We start from the raw sequence: 19,214 nt of genomic DNA, 5'->3' as shown, positions 1-19,214 counted from the left end.
GCAGCGCGTGGAGGGGCGAAGGCGCTATCGCTGCCCTCCAGGCTCGGGAGAGGGTATTCCCCGCGAGAGGAGCCCTCTCCCCGCCTCGGGCGAGGGCCGCATAGCCGAGTCCCCGCGGGCGGCAGGAACACCCCCTTCGCCCTCCGTCTCCACTTCCACTGTGGAGAGGAGCGGGACAGCTCGCGGCGGTGAGAGCAGCAACGCCGCCCGCGCTCTCTCCTGCGGGGCTGCCCCGGGAGCCGTCCGTGAGGTAAACCGCCGGCTTTATGGTACGGGAAGCCTGCTAACCGGCCGGAGCGCCCAGAGAAAGGCCGCCCCAGCGCCCGCCCTGCCGCTCCCCTCACAGGCGCCGCGCACCCCGACAGCCGCTGCCCCCGCCTCGACCCGCTCAACGACCAGGTGTATGACGGTGAAGGTTTCTGGGGCCGGTTTCATCCAGAGGCTAAAAACCCCAGCTTTATCCTTTAGAGGAGATGCACTGTTCTCTGATTTCTATGAATTGATAACCACGCCAGCCAGCAACGCTGTCAACTGGCCGTGAGATCACACAAAACCCACACTTGACCCAGGAAGCACGCTGCGGAAAGAGCTGCTGCGGCCCTCAAAGGCCCTGGAGATGACACCCTTATTTACGCAGTACAGGTTCAGCACCACCACCACTCTGCCCAGAGGGAAATGGTCTTGCAAGCATGCTCCGCATCAGAGGGAAAAAAAAAATATTGCATTTTGAAGTATGAATTCTTTCAACAGTGAGACAACCTGAGAGAAGAGGGTTTAAACAAACCAACAAGCACACGAGGACTCGGTGGATCTGCTTGTCTTGGGAAGATGATGACTAATCTATACGCACAGGGCTTCCTGGCTCAACTGATTCAAAGAGCTCTGCTACTGACCGGGTCACTTGGTGGGTATTGGACAGCCACTGCAAACTACGCCATCAAGTACTGATAGGCAAATCCTGCGCAGCCTCATTTGAGAAGAACAATTACAGCAAATTTGCAAAATTCTGAAAGAACAAGGCATTAAAAAATCTTCTTAAAAACAGACCCCCAACGCAAAACTAAAATTGTGGCTGTAATAGGCCTTGTTGAAAACACTCTGAAGCTTTCAGGCTCCAGGCGGTCCCTAAAGGCTGAGGCCAGATGGGCTTCAAAACAGAGGTGGACTGCTCCATCCCTCAGCCTCAACACGTAATTTGTTCTGAAATACCAAGCCAGATACAAGATACGCAACATTCAAATGCGACATTTAGGTTCTTAGTTTTCTCTTCACACAACGTCCTCATAACACATTAAATCTTTGTTACCTGCATTTGCATGTTTCTTCACGAAGGAAAATACTACAGAAAACATTTCCTTTCTTTGTTCTTTTCTAGGCTATTTCAATTTTGCTGTAAATTATGCTAATGCACAGGCTTTACTCAAAACAGTGAAGGCTTGTGAAGAAACAATGAATAACTGATAGTATTTGTGTGTTTCACAAACTCAAGCATTGATCAAGCTAGTTTTACTGTTGTTTGACCAATGCACAATAGCCATCTACAGCGCTGAGCAAGAGATTAGGCTGTCCAGACACTACAGGTAGCTAATCAGTCTTTACAAATTGACCAAAACCAATTAGATTTAGGAGAGCCCTGTATTCACTCCAAAGATTTTCACCAAATTAGGAAATAAGTTGTCCAATCACAGTTCATTGCCTTTTTTTAAAGGCTCTTTCTAGTCTAACACAGGATTAGTGCAGTCAGCATCACTCTTGACTTTTTAAAGATTTACTCTCATTTTGTAATTAAGATCATGGCACTTTCAAACTGCAAATACACACTCAAGTACACCAAAGCTGTAGCCAGAAACAGTTGATTTCAGTAAAGCACAATATATAGCCAGACAGAATCAAGCTATCCAGTCTCTTAAAATACTGGTAGCAGACATGAATCAACATTGAAATACTAAATACTTACTGCTCCTTTCCAAAAACATGACCTTTTGATAACAAGCAAAATGGATTTACCTACCTTAAAATTTGACACACACCCCCCTTTCAATTTCAATCAATCTTACACTAATTATTTGAATTTCTATGTTGCAAATGCAGGAATAGTATACTGCCATTTTGACATTTCATGCACCTTTTAGATAAGAACAATCGAGCTTACAGTCAAGCATGTGTGGTTTTCTAATACTTAGTTTTACATTAAGACAAATTGAAAAGCACTGATTAATAAAATTCACTGTTCAGGAAGCTCTGCAAACTGTGCCTGCAGGTGACTTGTCTCTTCAATTTTACTAGTGGATTTGCCTGCACACTTCTTCCTACTACTAGAGATCTGGTAGGCTTTTCATATAGTAGAGGAGTCAGTGCAAGAGCAAAGATAATTTAGTTGTATTATTTGCTACATAAACCTGAAAGACACAGTAGCACATCAAGTTTATAGCACTGAAAACAGTTAACTGCATAGTTTTCAGAGATTTGCTTTCTGAAGACATTGAATAGATATTTGTGCAGTTGACTCATTTCACTACCCGCAAACATACCAGGAGAGATGCTGAAGCAAAACGGTTTTACACGCCTTGGAATGAAGTAAGTGTACCCCTAGTTTGAAGTAACATGACATTGAGATAGAATTCAAGTCATTCCAGTTAAGTAATTTTCTACTTAGAACAAAACCAGGAAATCCCAAACCCATCTTTCATTTAACCATGCAAAAGTACAACCCCAACAATCATCCCTTTCCGTAGGTAGCACAAATTAGTCAGCACTCACTGAAGGCCCCAGGATAAGTCTTACCTAGAGACTCTAGTTCCGTTCACAAACCCACATGCTACTTTGCAAACACAGTACAAAATATTTAGTCTTTATGTTGATTTCTCCTTTAGCAAAACATGGAATAGCTGGCTACAAATTTTATACCTCAAGTACATGAATAGCAAAATAAAGGATTTGGATGAAATGGGGTAGAAGGGGGAAGAAACCTCAGTTTTCAGATACGGATTTTCAACATCTTTGAAACTTGGCCACATGCGATTAGTGTCTCAATCAGCTGGCCAGTTCAGGACAGAGGCAGATATCTAGTACAAAAACAACTGTATCCGTCTAAGCCACTATTCCTGTATGGTAATCTCCAGAAAAGTTGGAGTTTTTGTGTGACAAGGCTAAAAGTGGATCTCTATCCTAATGAGCTAGGTAGTTTAACATCACCCTGTCTGCAAGACACCCGTAGCAGCACAAGAGAGGCAGAAACCGCTTCCACCACTAGTAATAACAATTCCTTCAGAGCTAACTTTGAGGCACTTCATATGCAGTATGCACCAGACTACCTCATTTCTGTCTTCTCACACGTGCACCTACCACCATGTGAAGACTTGATAGAACATTACACTGTAGATCTTGTGATAAAAGTTAAATCCTGAAGATACTGATATTGAAGATTTTCAAGTTAGTTGAGTTCAAATGTGAGCTTCCCTGCAGCATCTGTTGCCTAAAAGTTACTGTGGTAAGAATGCAAACTGCAGCAGCTTACACTGAAATGTAAGTGAAACCAATCAGTTCAGTTTCACTTTAGTCCAAAGTGCAAAAATAAATACTGTTTTTCCTTAAAAGGTGCTATCAGTAGTAATTAAGTCTCACAGAACTGTTCTGCCTAAATACACTCATTAAAGAACTAAGAAGCTTTCTACCTAGGGAAATTTGAAGGATGACCTGTTGTACAGTTACCTCTGCTACATTACATAGCCAGGCTCTGACCACCAAATTTAGTTGAAAATACTTCTGTTATAGCAGATGATAGCACAGCACACATTTTGCTCTCTAAGAGCACAGTATGTGAGGATGAGAGTGCATCCAGATATTGCTGGTTACATTTTTGGTTTTGTCTAGTTCCACCTGTATGTAGTTTTTGGCCAGTTAAAAGCTAATTTGATCTTGTACTTTTGATAGCATTTTTTTGTTCATTCTTGAGCTGTCCATTAGGTGTAGCAGCAGTTTTATAGTCATTGTCAGGTGCTTTTATCACTAAGAGTCTGAAAGGTTCAGTTGTTTTCCGAAGTCTCTGAACAACAACAGCATTTTGCAACTTTGCTTCCTCTAGTGTGAGTGTCTCGTCTCGCAGCTCTCGAAATGGCAGCGAAGTAGTCAGCGTGAAGGGAACACTTCCCTCTGATCCTTGGTACTTTGTTATGAAGTCTCTGACATGGCTTATTCTGAGAAGAAAAAAAAGAAAACTCAGCATTAGAGCACTCCAACCCCAACACAAACCATATGCACAACACACATAGCCACCACAAGAAGAGAATGAGACACCCACTTCACATAATAGCTGATGGCATAAAAATGGAGGAAGATAGATGGGGTGGTATCCTGAGGTGCCTGATCAACTTGAGAGCCAAGGATGAAGGTTTGCATGCTCCGAGAGCAGTCACAAGGGAAAAGGGATGAGTATCTTATTCTGAGCACTCAAGCACTTCACTATGGCTCAGATGGTAGTTACACAAGCCTACCATCTCTTAACCAGCTGGTGGAGCTCTTACCTGGGGTTTCTGTAGCCAAGAGCTAGAATAAAGATGCCTCCAGTGTGTGGTACATATAGCAGAACCACAATAATAAAGAAAAAGGGTTTGCAAAGATTGTCTGGATAGCTTATGAGTTAACTAGGTCTAAATATAGTCTCTTCCTACCAAAGCAGGTGCAGCAGTGAATTCATTACAGATTCAAGCTGCCTGTTAAAGTGTGAAGAACCTTGCAACAAGTGAGCAAGACAGAGGTTTTGCTGTGGAACAATCAGGATTGACCAATTTAATTAGAAAATGAAGATGACAGGATACATCTATACCAGTAAAATAAGCATAGTGTCAATGCCCATTCTCTGATCCTGAGGCCAACTGGTAGACACTGGCTGCTGGCAAATTATTAAACTCATCCTTTCTCTCTCCCATGCACAAGGTGGCCCATGGGGTTTACTACCTCCTGGGAATGGTCTGTGACCTGAGCTAACATCTGAACCAAGCCTAGGTATTGTTACAAAAATTGCTACTTGACTTGGGGGAAGGCCATCCTAACAGTTTAGCAGCACAGATGACCAAGTTTTCATGCCTTAACCATACTTAGTAGGACAGATACAGCCAGCATCTAATTCCTGTGCACGCAGGCCTCAATTAAGAGACAGTGCTTGGTCTTACAAGCCTAGAGCCTGAATAACCTCAAGCAGGAATAAATTTTTGGTTGGCCATTTACAGGTGTCTACATGCATTATATCAATGTTCGTTGGGTCCTAAGAGCAACCCAGGCCATTAACCACCAGCTATCTGCTTTAGGATGAACAAGTTCCTTTCCAGGCTCCATACCCAATGCTCCAGGGTCACACTAACTTAGCAACTGCTCAAGAACGGACGCAACTCGATTCACGACACAGCTATGTGTGCTGTTCCTACAGCACTGCTCTGCTAGTTGCTTCACTTTCATGTCTCCTCAATTCTCCATACTGCAGAATTACAATGCTACCTGCACTTTTGCTCCAATGCTGTAACTTCAATCTTTCATCAGTACAGTAATCAAGTCATATCTAAACTAGTAGTTACTGTGGCACGTACACATTCTACCTGCAAAAGGGTAAAAGTAATCAATTTACCCAGGCACTGCAATATATATGCTATGGGTTACTTACCTATGGTTTGATTTAACAAATAGTTGACTGTTTTCTGCTTCTCCACTGAAAGGAGTGCTATATATGCAATCACAATGCCTAAGGACATATACTCTGAAAGGATTTCCCCCTATTTCTTATTAGGTCATACACAAATACTGTATACAGCACAAACATGCTGGTCTTGTGGCAAAAGGATATATTATGATGAAATATTTATTGCAAACTACTTCAAAAAGAGCATCAGTAAGATCATCTGATCAGATGCAAAAAGATCATCATCAGTAAGGCTGTTCTTCTGCTTATCTCAGACTTTTTTTCCCTCCAAAAGCACTTAGCAGCTGTTCAAACTGCTACTTACCATGAAGACAAAAAGCTTCTAAATATACTTAAATGTGTGAAACTTGGAAAAATTAAGATATTAAGCCCTCCAATGAAGTATTTATAATTAAAATAGCAACTGACCCTTCAGCAACAGTGTTTCAGTTCATACCTCAGGCCACTAACAGTAAGAAATTAGCACAAGTTAAAGAAAAAGTTACAGTCGTTAACCTTCAACTGCTGAGCTTTTCTTCTGACCAGCCACAAAGGCATACATGGTTTATCTTGACAGAAGCCTGGGTTGTATTAAATCTATGATCACTTTAAATTGCTTCACAGGGAAGCACAGGCAACAATGAACTTTGATATAATGCATGTAGACACCTGTAAATGTCAGACTGTATAGTACTGGAGTAATTTATCAAATTACAAATTTGAGAAAGGTCTCTAAAGACAGTAGTTCTACAGTTTAATGTTAAGTTACTAGTTAATCCTACATTCTCAAAGCTCCTACATAAATATGCTGCTCTGACACCTTCTGACATTATCCTCATTTATAAGCCTCTTTGGGAACTGGAAATTTTACTAATTAAGAATTAAAACACATTGGATGCATACTGTTCTGTCCATGTTGACATGCAGGTGATGGACCTCCCCTACCTAGCACACCAACTCTGGCCCTCCTTAGAGGTTCTTCTGGCTCAGCTCTAAGTCACATCCCCCAGCTCCCAGCTGTAGTGCTGTCTATGCCCAATGACTAGCAGGTTTTTTACTAAGCAATTTGCTCCAGATGTAGTCACTTTGTGAGAGATCTGTCATCTTAAAAGCTGTTTCCTTTAGTAATGTGCAATACACACGCCTTAACTTCCACGAACCTACAAAGAACTCCTACAGTTTCCTCAGATTTTCATTTATGCCATTATGTGCTGACTATTAACATCTGTTCACATTCCTCTGATGCTCCTCTCTTGTCAGCCAAAAGACAATCAATTTCTCAAAATGTTTGAAAGCAGGTATTCTAGATACAGCTGAACAGCAGTCCAATGTTAAGTGAACTGAGGAGGTAGATTATTCACAGAAATTAAAGACTTATGAGTACAGGCATAGGACAAATAGTTCCGATGCAAATACGTAAGACAGTGCTAAAATAAATCTTACCTGTGTGAAACATTGAATTTCTGAATTATTCTTTCCCCATCAGCTAACCAGATTTGGATGTTAGTGATAGGCTCCGAATCATTTAAGGGTACTAAAGGCAGGCGTCTTTTGTTGTCAGCTCCCTGATGTTCATCGCTCACTTTAGATATTATCCTTGGAGTAGCACTGAAAAGAAAAGCCATATAAGGTTATGCCTTCTGTGTATGTCTAAGCTTGAACCTCCCTCCAGACTTCCACTTCTGGAGCTTTCTGTCTTGTATCAGAGTGCACTTTTTTTTTCAACAAATACAGGAATACTGACATAAATGTCAGCTTATTTTTTTTTAACCATACACCAATACTTTCTCTTGAAGACTTCAACATTCTATAGAATTTCAGTCTGCTCATGTTAAATATTTTTATAAGATGGAAGGGAACTTAAATATCAAAGGATTAAATATAAATACACAAGAGATTAAATAGTCTGAAGATTCTTCATGCATTTTTTGTACTCTAATCACACAGGTGAAACTTTAAGGGGTTTGAGTATTGAAACTGCATACTCAATGTTAATTTTCACTGTAACGTGATTACAGTAATTCAATTTAACTGAATGTTGTTAGCCTTGATTTAGGCTCCAGCATCATGTATTTCAGCTTAGAAGCACTGCTCATTTATCAGAGGAATTGACTTAATATGAAAATCCAGGCTGATGCACACAGCACTTGGATTTTTTTTTTTCTAATGCACTTTCAACAGCTGACCCTATACCATAAGGGCAAAGATCCATAAAATGACTTGACAGAATACAGGGATCTCAGTCCAAGTGCACGGTCTTAAAAAAAAAATTATATAAATCACTGGCAAAAATTTTTATTCTGAAGAAATACCTAGAGCTTAGTGCTTCTTTCAGGACTAAGATTGTTCAGCATGTACTGTCTAAGTCATCATAAGGCCTGATCCAATGGGCACATCCCTCAGCCCACGCGAGTATAACCAGATGTTTGACTGCAAAACAATAGCAGTGATTTAAGGAGCTACCATTTGTTCTCTGAGCTCAGCTGTGGCCACTGACTATGTGAACACTTCATGGGGGTTTACAGAATACCTTTCTCTTTGCACAGAAAATTGATGAGTTACTGTTTCTTGAGAGAGAAGCTGGTAACCAATGGCCATAGAATAACAGTCTTAACAGTACTACATCTGCTTTGTGGACAAACCCCATCCTTGCATCTTTATGTTCTTCTAACTGTCTTAGTTTAATCATAAAGCAGAATAGTCACAGCCAGTCTATTATTAGAACAAAGATGGCTAATGACTTACTATATTCAGGCTAATAGCGTTAGAGTCTTGGACTCAAGTCCTTCTCAGTCTGAGGTATTTCAAAAATTCTTATCACCCACTCCCTAGTTAAGTGCCCTAACTTCTAGGCTATCAGTCAGTAGAGGCACTTTTTATTTTTTCCATTGAAACTCTGCAAAAAGAATGAGGACCAAGGAATCTCATTCCCAAGTGAGCGATAAGAGATGTTCACTGCAACTGGAGGCAGATGAGAGGGACAGAACTTACTGGTTCGGATCACACAGAAATCAGTCGGAGCACAAGAACTTGGCACCAACAGATTCCAAGAGGCACATCTGTAAAACATTCTGGTACTCCAAATACAGGTAACTCACTATCACCGACCTGCCTCTACTGATTTACTTATCTCACGCCCAGCTTCTGTTCATGCTTGACCTCAATACCAAATAAACCCTAATTACCCTCCAGATCTGGAAAAAATCTTGAGCAAAATAATGTTAAACAGTCTCAGGAGCAGAGCACAAGAAGTGTTCAAGTCATACTTCAGTCCAGCAACAATCAGCTTTTGCTGTCTACTCGATCAGTGGGGTTCGGTTCCAGGTTTGGACACTGAGGTGTAAGCACCCATGTGCGAGCCGGCTGTCTCCAGTACAGCGGAGGCTGGAGAGGTAGTCAGTCATGCAGCTGCCAGCCGTCTGGTTTAGCCTGGGCTGAAGTACATTTAGCCTGTCAGTCACAGTTGTAGTTCAGACAACTGTCTCAAATGGATACAGGTTTTGGTGTCATTCTCAGACCAACTTCCCTCATGGTCACATCTCAGAATTTGTGGTAGGCACTGGAGGCGATTATTTCAATAGCAAGTATGTGTGACACTGAAGCCAACATGTTAAGCTAAGCTGCAAGAGAAAGACGACCTATATGCACCAAGGTTTAAAGCATTTCTATACTTAATAACTTTGCTCTTGTACAACTGACAGATAAAGCCATCTAGTGGTGGGAGCTTTGACTAAAGCCAGAAACTAAGAACCTAAGTCTTTTATTAGCCTGAGATCAAAGCATTATCACCCCTTTTAAAGGCTTATTCCTTTTATAAGATTATCAAAAGAAGATGTAAACTAAAGATCGAAGAGACACAAGAGCCTCCTGTCAATTTTCTGAAAAGAAAGAGCCCAAGAGTTAGGTATCATGGCTTACCCTGACTAATGGTTAAGCAGCTTGACACACAATGTTTTACCCTAATGAGGTTATAGAGCAAGCCCACTTTGCTACAAGGGTTTTCAGTCAATAGTTTAATTAACATGCTTCTGAGGCAGTCTTTAAAATGCATTGATAAACTTAATAGAAAAGTGCAGTTGCAAATCTTGTTACAGTCCCAAACTATTAAATGCAGCTGAATGATGGTAGATAAAACAATATGCCCAACAGCTATATAGCTTCATAAGGTATATTAGAAAAGTCTGATAAGCCTCATTTGTTTCTCCTGTACAACAAAAAGGGAGAAGATCAAGCTCATCTGAGTTACATCAACAAACATATCATTTCTAGTTCCTCCATTTTTCCTCCAACAAAAGTTTTAATGAGCCAGCCAGTCAACAGACCGATTCGTAATAGTTCATCCACCACATAATCCATCCATCTGGGGACACTGGCAGAAAATCTATAGACTATTAAAAAAATGTTTATTTGATAAGCAAAAGTTTAGCTAGGTCATAAGCTGAAGTAAACGTTTCAGTCATTTGCCTCTCATCTATGATTAAGCACACAAATGCAACTGTGGAAAGGGAGTTCTATAGCTTAAAACCTGTTACAGGTCTCAGACAGCCCTACTATTTCCCCACAAAGCCTTTCTGCTGACAGTAGCATATGCATGCAATGGACATTTATTAACATCAGGAAGTGAGCACTAGTTTATGGAGTAAGAGCACTTACGGCTCATGTTTCCAACATCAGCAAAAATATTTACTTGTCTTTAAAGAAAAGGCTCTGATAGCATAGCACAGAATAGACTAGCAAGAGTAGAGAAAAAAAAAAGGCATTTTTTCCAGTCAATAAAGAAAAAAAATGCTGAGCAAGTTGTACACCGAGACATCCTACAAGACCAGTCAACCGAAATTCACAGAATAGCATGTTTCCAGAACCTAACTCGCCCACTGGGAAGCAAGATCATTACTTGCTGTAGGCACAACAGAGCATGACAAACAACTGAACAACCTACCATTTAGCACTGGTTAGCAGCAGAAACCCAGCACACTGAAGATCTTTTTGCTTTTGCTACACAGGTCTACTTGTAGGTAAAATAAGGTTAAGTTCGTGACCCTCATTTGCTCAGGATTTCAGTGCTACCAAAAGCAAGTCTTGCAGCATCTCATCCATCTCTCAAGGGAAGATTTTTCCCTATTGACCGGATCTACTCAAGCATGTAACAACTGAATGGACTGTGCTACAGAAACAGATGAAACTGGTAAAACAGATACTTGCTCCTCTGAGGCAGCCTGGAACCACTCATCCTTTACCATTACCAGTCTCTTACTCTGCACATTATCATCTTCTTCCCCTGCCTCATCTGTTCCTACCTAGCTCATGCTTTCCCTCAGTGCTAGCACTGGGCCTTAGCAGCAAGCCCTTTCCACTTAAAACAAGCTGTTCACCTAAGTTTTCGCCACAGTCTACTAACCCCAGTTGGCAGGTCACTAAGCAGTCCCACTTGAGAAGGCTTCTTGTAGGCTGAATCCTGGTCACTGAATGTGTTCTGTTCCCTAGGCTGAAGACTGCTTTTATAGGCATGTAGGTCTTACACAACAGGGATATGTGAAGCAGGTAATTTGGCTGGAGTAAGCAAAAGTCACAGGGATCAAATACATGAACTCCTGGCCCGCCCCTCCACAACAGCCTTCCAAAATGCAGTACCATTTGGTTATAAATCAAGTCCAGTTCTAGCACTGGCATTAGTGGCTGACACTCTCCAACCACAAGAGAGTCACGGAGTAAAGGAAAGAGGATCACTGTAACACACTAAAATATCTTCCTGCAATAAATGCATGGTTAAATACTGAGGAATTATAAGAGAATGCAAAAAAACCTCTTACTTCTTCAGTTCCCTTTATGGGATTCTCATACTCCCCTTTTCTCACACGAAGTATTGCACATAGAACTTTAAAAAAGATTCTTTTCTCTTAAATCACAGAATAGAATATTTCAGCTGTTTCAGCCAGAAACAGTTTTGCTAATATTGAGACCCTGAACAAAGAAAGCCAACTGCATCCTGGCTGTATAAACAGGAACACAGCCAGTAGGTTGTGGGAGCCAATTATACCCCAGTGCAGCACTCATTAGACACACCTAAACACTGCATTCAGATTTAGTACCCAAAATAAAAGAGAGATGTTGATAAACTAGAGCAAGTTCCATGGAGGGCCACCAAGATGGCTGCAGGCTGGAGCATTCGCCCCATGAGGAGAGGGGCTTGTTCAGCCTGTGGAAGAGATGGTGTTGGGGAGGGGACATGTAACACCAGCCTGCCAGGGTCTACAGGAGGCCATCAGGAGGAGGAAGCCAGGCTCTTCATGGCAGACATAAACTGAAACAAGAGACATTCAGACTAGATATAAGGAAAATTTATTTCCCATGAGGACAGTCCAGCACTGAAGCAGGCTGTGCAGTTTCCACTCTTGCAGGGTTTTAAGGCCCAGCTGGATAAAAGACTGAGCAACCTCTCCTGTCCCCACAGCTGACCCTGCTTTGAGCAGGAGCTTGGATTAGAGAACTCCAGAGGTCACTTGGATTACAGAACTCCAAAGGTCACTTCCAGCCTGAATTACGAGATCCTTTACCATAGGTATAGTTCCCTTCAGCTACTCAAACATAGATCACATCAGACTACTCACCTTCCTAATCTGTAACCGTGTCCAGAAAAGGGATGAAACATTGGCTTTTTTGATGACAAATACACCTTATCTTTTTTATCTTCCACTTTCACGTCTACCTCCTCCTTATCAAAAACTTTTCGTAGCTCAAAAGGCAGTTCCCTTAAAGAGAAAAAAAAAATACATGTCAGAAAAAGAACTACTATACTGTTTTCAGTATACAAATTAGATTAATACCTGTTCTATGTTTATCCTTCCAAGGATGATGCTTTTTAAAAAAAACTTCACCAGTATTTACTAAGAGTTATGTTAAACGCATGACATAGAAACAACTTCAAGTTCCTGAACTGCAAATTAACTAGAAAGTGAACAGTAAAAGAAAAAAGACATCACGCAAGTTGTTGAATGATGTTCAAATTTACTCAGCAGTTACCACTCCAAAGCACATGATGTGTAGGAAGTTCGGTATTGCCATACATTGCTACAAAAGGTTCAATTATTTTATCCCCATAGTAAAACAAGAAAAAAAAGACAATAGGCTTTCAAAGAGAAAGAACTGAGTTTAGACACAATGTGTTTAATTACAAATAAACACGAATCTCAGCTTTTAAAAATTAGATCATCACTAATAGCTACATTCTTTAAGTGCAGTAACATCACCTCGGTAATGCTTTATTTGCATTAAGGAGAACACAACAATGCTTTTGTCTATGAGCTCTGATGCAGATACATTTTTGGGTGGTGGGGCTCAGCTGGCACAGGGGCTGTACCAAGTGCTTCTCTACCATCAATGATTATGCAGGAACCATCTTGTAATTAGCATCTTCACAAGCAAACGGTGGAAGAAAGGTGGCAAACTTTTGATGCATGCACACAAAGAAAGCGAGGGCTTTAAACAGTGCAATTAATTGCTATTACAATTAACACAGGTGACAGCCGTAGAGGAGAAATACAGTGTAAAATTAGAATTTTTGATGGGCTAGCAAAGTATGGAAAAGAAAAAACACAATGGATTAGTAATTTCACCTACTTGAAAATGAGTTATTAAATTATATTCTCCATAAAATTATATTCTCCTCTCCCTTTGTATGAGATGAGGAAACAGACTACATATTAAAGGCTCAAAATTTCTTTGGTTTGTATGGTCAGACTGCTTTTTTAAAGCAACACTGCAAACACTAGCAGAAATCAGGCTAGCTTGCTAATTTTTAACGGAGGATAAAAGTAATTTTGCTATATACACACAAACAACTGAAACAGCAAGTTTGTACTAGGAAAAGTGTCTGAAATTTTAAGACTGGTCACAGTTTTCTGATGTTACATGGAGCAACTGTGCCCATTTAAGGCTTTTCATCAATCAAATGAAAACAAAGGCCCTAAAAACAGAAATGCTCAACCACTTGTGCATTGAGTTCGTTAGCCAAAGCACCATTTGATCAGTAACTCTTACTGGGCACTCTGGTATATTCTTTACTTCATTCTGCACCTGCTGTGCCCCCTACCAACATTCACTTTTATCTATTTCATCAGCAACTGTATGACTACTGCAATTGAAAGCTATATTAAACCTGTTGATGTTAAAACAGCCATTAGCACCGCAGGAACCGAGACAGGCAGTGGCCTACGGTCCTACAGGGATACTGCAGTGCAGCAAAGCCAAGCAGCTATGTAAAAAATATAGAGCATAAGCTAAGTGCTATCCAAAGCACATTAACTCAGCCTGATTAAGAATGCAAAACTCACCCTTTTTTAATGGAGTCCAAGAACTGCTGGTTTGCAACATCAGTGTAGCTCCTAAGTTCACTGTCGTTTACTGTAAACCCATTTTTCCAAAGTTTAATGATTACATCAACCTATAAAGTAAGAACAATTTTCATTATAACACTGATGTAAAACCAGCTTGGTATACCCACAGTACCCTATGATTGTAAATCATCCACTGCATGGACTAAAAATATTGAGAGAAAGCTCATTATAATCTGTTTCAGCCCTGTGCCAACAGGCAGAGCAACAGCAAGGGGTAAGTGACATTTCTAAGTATCATGTGTCAATCAGGGTTAGAAATAAACCTTCCCCCAATCATTTTGCTTTCGTAGGTCAAGAACACTCCTTCAATTCAGCAGGAAAAAAAAAAAGAGCTGGAAGATCCCAGCCAGCTGCAACTCTTCAAGAGCTAATTTGAGAGCAAACATGCCTGGTGTTGGAACACCAGCTACCAGAATAGTCCAGCTGGGGATTCATTAGGGTAAAGCCTTGTTCTGATCATTCAGAAGGATTTTCTGAAAGTAAGGCATTGAGGTAATCATACAGAAGCCTTTCACTCAGGAAATGCAGCAAATATCAGAAAATTTACTTTCAGACAGTCATACATTTATGTTACCCTGGAATTCCTGGGTATATTCAAAACCTTGGTGTTAGGGGAATGAAAAAAATAAACTTTGCCAGAGAACACCCACTACTTCAACTTGTAGCCTTCACACTGTCCACTGAAATCTCTCCAACTTTAACATGGATATATTTTGGATTGCATTTTCATATTTATGCATCATGCCATTTAAGGAAGCATTTGATCATCCAGGTCTGATCCCTGAAATAATGTTGTCTTGATAGCTACTTGGCCACATGTGGGGTATATGAAGCACATACAAATGCAGAAGTCACCTCAGCTGGAAATTAGTTTGAACCAGGCTTGATAGTACTTGACAGTTTTTTGTTTGGTGGTTTTTTTTTTTTCTTCTTTGCAGTTTGTCTTGTTAGATGATGATTGCTACATAAATAGACAGCACGTGCAAAGTGCTGAATAAAATTCCTTCTCTTTTGGCTGGGTCATCTGTCAAAAAGTTATATAGCACTCAGCAAGATTAGATTCCTTTAAAAAGTCTTGTGTCTCATGGCACCAATGCATATGGAAAGAGTTCTCATCATGGGATGGTTCCTCTACAATGAATCAGTATGCAAGTTTAACATGGACTAATTATTCTACACCAACTTCCTGTTTAGACATTGACACAAGTACTGCCATGGAACACTATTTCAGAACTGCAATTTAAGGTATTGCTCCTGACATTCCTTTTCTCCCAGGCTCAGTTGGGGATCCATGAATGTAAGTTCCAGCAATGCCCACTCCAAATTTTTCCTTGACATCTTTATTCTACATGGCCTTTTCTCCAGTCCCTTACCAGTCTTGGAGGAGTAACAGAAAAATACAAAAAGGACAGAATCACTGAGGTACAAACCCATACTAAACATCCCACTACTACCACAACTATACAAATGAGAGCAAATGAAAAAAAATCGGGCTATGCCTCTGCATAAAAAGGCTGCAACTCTTTAAACAACTTCTTACGTAACAGTAGTTGTCATTCCTTGCACCTCATGATCAGCTCACTCTCCTTCCTAATAAAGGAGAGGTGCATTAGCCAATGCCAGCGTAAGTCCTAGAACAACACTAAACCCACTATAAAATAGTAAGAGACAGAAGCACAGGCCTAGTTGATTAAGAGGTGGGAGACTGTTCCTACTGCTGTCTGAATTCTGTGTCCATTTATTTACACATGTACCGGATGAGACTGCTGGACTTCTTGCATTTGTCTTCCAGAGTATGCCTGGAGTGCTATTATGTTAAACATGAATATTTTTTTCTTCACTGCCTACCTGGTTCTTCACTGTAGTTGGGGGCATACATATAGCACCAACCTTCTGAGCTTCTTCAAAAAGGTTATCTACAAAGTAGTCACAGTTTTGTTCTGTACCATTCAAAATCTGATCATCCGTTCCCGATTTACACATCCTGCAGAACAAAGACATAAGTAAAAACGACGCCTCAGACAACACATTAGAAGACAAGCAGTTACACTATAAGTTCAGTACCAAGAGATGTAAAAGGAATGCTCCCATACACCCAGCTGACTCGGTTGCTACAAAACATCAGGTCAATTTTGCGTTATGCCTTTTCTAGAAACTGCTTATGAATCTCTAACTGCTACTATTTGCATTTCAGAAGCATAATTTAAAGAATGACAATAGAAAAGGTGAATTCATCTATGCAGAAGCTTCTAAACTTGGTATCAGAGCAAGGAATGCAATTTAGATGATTCATACTTCTAATTCAGAGCATCAAACATTTAACTGCATGCCAATGAAAGGCCTTCCTTAAAGCATGTCCACGATATAGGTTTGGGTGACTTCCTTTGCCATAAGTTTTAAAAAACACATACAAGACAATTGCCCTAGGATTTATTCCCCCATCCCCACTTGAACCTCCCCATTCCCAGCACCATGACAGAACCACCACTACTGTCTTTGAAAGCACATTAGAGAAACTCAGGAACAAGTGACTCAACACCACTTCAGCACACTGAAGAAAAAACAATAGAAGATTTCAATACTGTGGAGACTGCCAGAGTATTAAAAAAGATGCATCAACCACATCTTTTTATAGAACATTGTATATGTGACATCTGTTTCTGTTAGGTTTTCACCAATCAAAATGCAGAAATATGCAACCTGAATGAATTATTATCTTTCAGGTTAGGTTCTTTGCATAGTAAGAGGATTATGCAGCTTTTGGTAAACATTGCAGGAGTTATTCCTATTGGAGATTCAGAAAAGTGTATTTTAAGCTATTAAAAAAAAAATCCCAGCTCTTGAAAAGTATGCCATTTTACATAAAACTCTGCACTGAATTCAAGAGCAGCAATGCTTACTTGAATGGTAATTAGATACATTTGCGAAAAAATGAATTGTTTGCAGTGCATCTATGCAATGCTATGAATCCCTACGGATTAACATCTTTAAACAGAAGATAAATTCAACAATGTTAAAGAAGAAATTTCAAAGTATGCTGTCCCCATTTTAGTTTTCTAATATAACAAAAGAAACTTGAAGCGTTAATCTAGGTATTCACTGTGCTTTACCTTGGAAACATAACTGGAAAACCAAACACCTCCATATTAAATGTAGAGGTGCACAGTGAGTTAGCAATTTGTAAGGCTGCCTTTAAGTAAAAATATTTACACAGCTTCTTGCATCTAGGAAACACTCCAGGTATGAGAAAAATCTTTTAGCAAAACAATGTAATTCTTTTTAAAACTTCACTATATGTGGAGCAGGTGGGTTCAGCAAAGAAAACTCAAAATTTTAAAATTTAACATGAAGTTTGCAAAGTCGTGACAGGACTCACAAGCAAGCAATAGGAAAGGCAGAGGAAAAAAGAGTAGGGGGGAACTGGCACCTACCATTCTTTCTTCACAGTTTTGATATTGTCCATGTCTTTCATTCTTGTGCTTCACCTAATTATGAAAAGAAGATGGTTTAAAAAAACCAAAACCAATCAGACAAAATGCCCAGTACACTTTGCCTCCTTTTGTAGCTGAAACACTCTTTATATTTTTTCCTGTGTTGATAGTACATTTAACCAGCAACCTCAGCCTCCCCCCCAGCAAGTCTCCAGATGGTTCTTTGTTTTCCTGCAGTTTCTAATTTAATGACACATGAACCATGCACTGGTTTCAGACATTCAAAAGGAATGTTACTTTTTCATAAATGTACAAAATAAATTCCACAATAATTATATGAATTGAAAATACACGCCCATATTTATGCTAAGCAAGGAAAAAATATCCCATTCCTTTTCTGAGCAGCATGATTTAAAGTCCCCTGATTTTTCACAATGCTATGAAACAGTTGCAGAAAAACTGCACTGCCACTGCAGGCATTCTAATGACCTTCACCTTAATAGTGTGCATTATCAAAAGGCGCAAGCTTTGTCAGGTTCCTCTTCCTGCCATACCTCAACATATTAGTGCAGCATCCCAGAAACTGTGAATTATCATTTCTGGTCTACCGTTCAGTTGGAAAGAAAATCCTGGATTTGCAAGTACTAAATATACTACAGGATTAGTCTGCCGAGTGCGAAGAAATGAAAAATGCCATACTGATCTCATTACACTCACTTCTGAGCTCTCTGAAAAAAGTTATAGGAAGTCAGGGACCCCCAAAAACACTCTTAAAAAAATCAAAATCACTCTAAAATTAGACAAGCCCCCAAGAGAATAGAAATTTTAAGTTGCAACTGTGTTTAAAGAGTTATTCCTGAAGACTGCTGGGTACAGGTTACACAGATGATGTTCTGCTCCTGGCAGGTTTGGGACTAAGTCATGATATTGTGCATGGCTTTTAGAAAGCATCAAACTAAGCAGTGACAGGCATCATACTCCTGAAAAAGTAGTATGCACAGCAAGACTAAAATAAATTTTATGTGGTCTTGACATCTAATTTAACAAGATGGAGAGGTTACAGGGAAACCAACATTCACTGAAGCACTAACCCAAAAAAAACCACCCCACATTCACTTTTTCAGTACTAATTCATGTTCCTCGGGAGGTTGATGTTGGTATTCTTTCATCTTGAAAGTTAAATCCTGGTGAGAGATGTTCTGTAGAAATGTATACAAGCTTTCAGAAAACCCCCATAACGAGCAAAAAGATTCAGTCAATACGTCCATAACAGGTTTTAAAGTTTAGGCAGCCTTCAATTTACCCGATGCTGTTATGCATTAGGTCAGAACATTATCCTTAGCACACCTTTGACATATCACACAAGATGTGGTACAGTCTTTTTTTCTTCCCCCCACAAATGTTCTGCCAGAGCATTACATATATCAGGCAAGCCTGTGCTGGTACATTATGACCTTATAAGCGTATCTGATCGCTGTACTTGGAACTCTGCACCTGCACTTGGAAAAAATGAACTTTCAGTATCAAGTATAGTGAATTTAAGAGTGCTTAAAAAATATAGTTTTTTCAAACTTCTCCCAGATTTTTAATACACTTTAGCACAAAGTAATTTTTTGTGTTTTGTGTTAACGTGCTTATCTTCCCATCTTTCACTATTCAATAGACTGCTCCCCAAAGCAACAAAAGCCACCTCCAGCCATCTGCTTTTGTTGATTCTCT

At 40.0% G+C, this 19,214-nt stretch overlaps 1 protein-coding gene across 1 annotated transcript; it reads right to left on the bottom strand.

Annotated features, from left to right (window-relative positions):
* Nucleotides 1–1,258: 1,258 nt before the first annotated feature.
* On the bottom strand, nucleotides 1,259–17,551 carry UBXN2A (UBX domain protein 2A). The gene is made up of 6 exons (XM_009821712.2): nucleotides 17,496–17,551; nucleotides 15,913–16,048; nucleotides 14,002–14,111; nucleotides 12,280–12,420; nucleotides 7,115–7,279; nucleotides 1,259–4,196 (listed from the first exon to the last, which is right to left on the bottom strand). Exons 1-6 carry the CDS (start codon nucleotides 17,534–17,536, stop codon nucleotides 3,908–3,910), a joined length of 882 nt encoding a protein of 293 aa, XP_009820014.1. The 5' UTR covers nucleotides 17,537–17,551; the 3' UTR covers nucleotides 1,259–3,907.
* Nucleotides 17,552–19,214: the final 1,663 nt, after the last annotated feature.

This window comes from Gavia stellata, chromosome 2 (genome assembly GCF_030936135.1).
Source record: "Gavia stellata isolate bGavSte3 chromosome 2, bGavSte3.hap2, whole genome shotgun sequence".
NCBI classification, from domain to species: Eukaryota; Metazoa; Chordata; class Aves; order Gaviiformes; family Gaviidae; genus Gavia; species Gavia stellata.
Note: the sequence above shows the minus strand (reverse complement) of the source record. Positions and strands in the feature narration are given on the sequence as shown.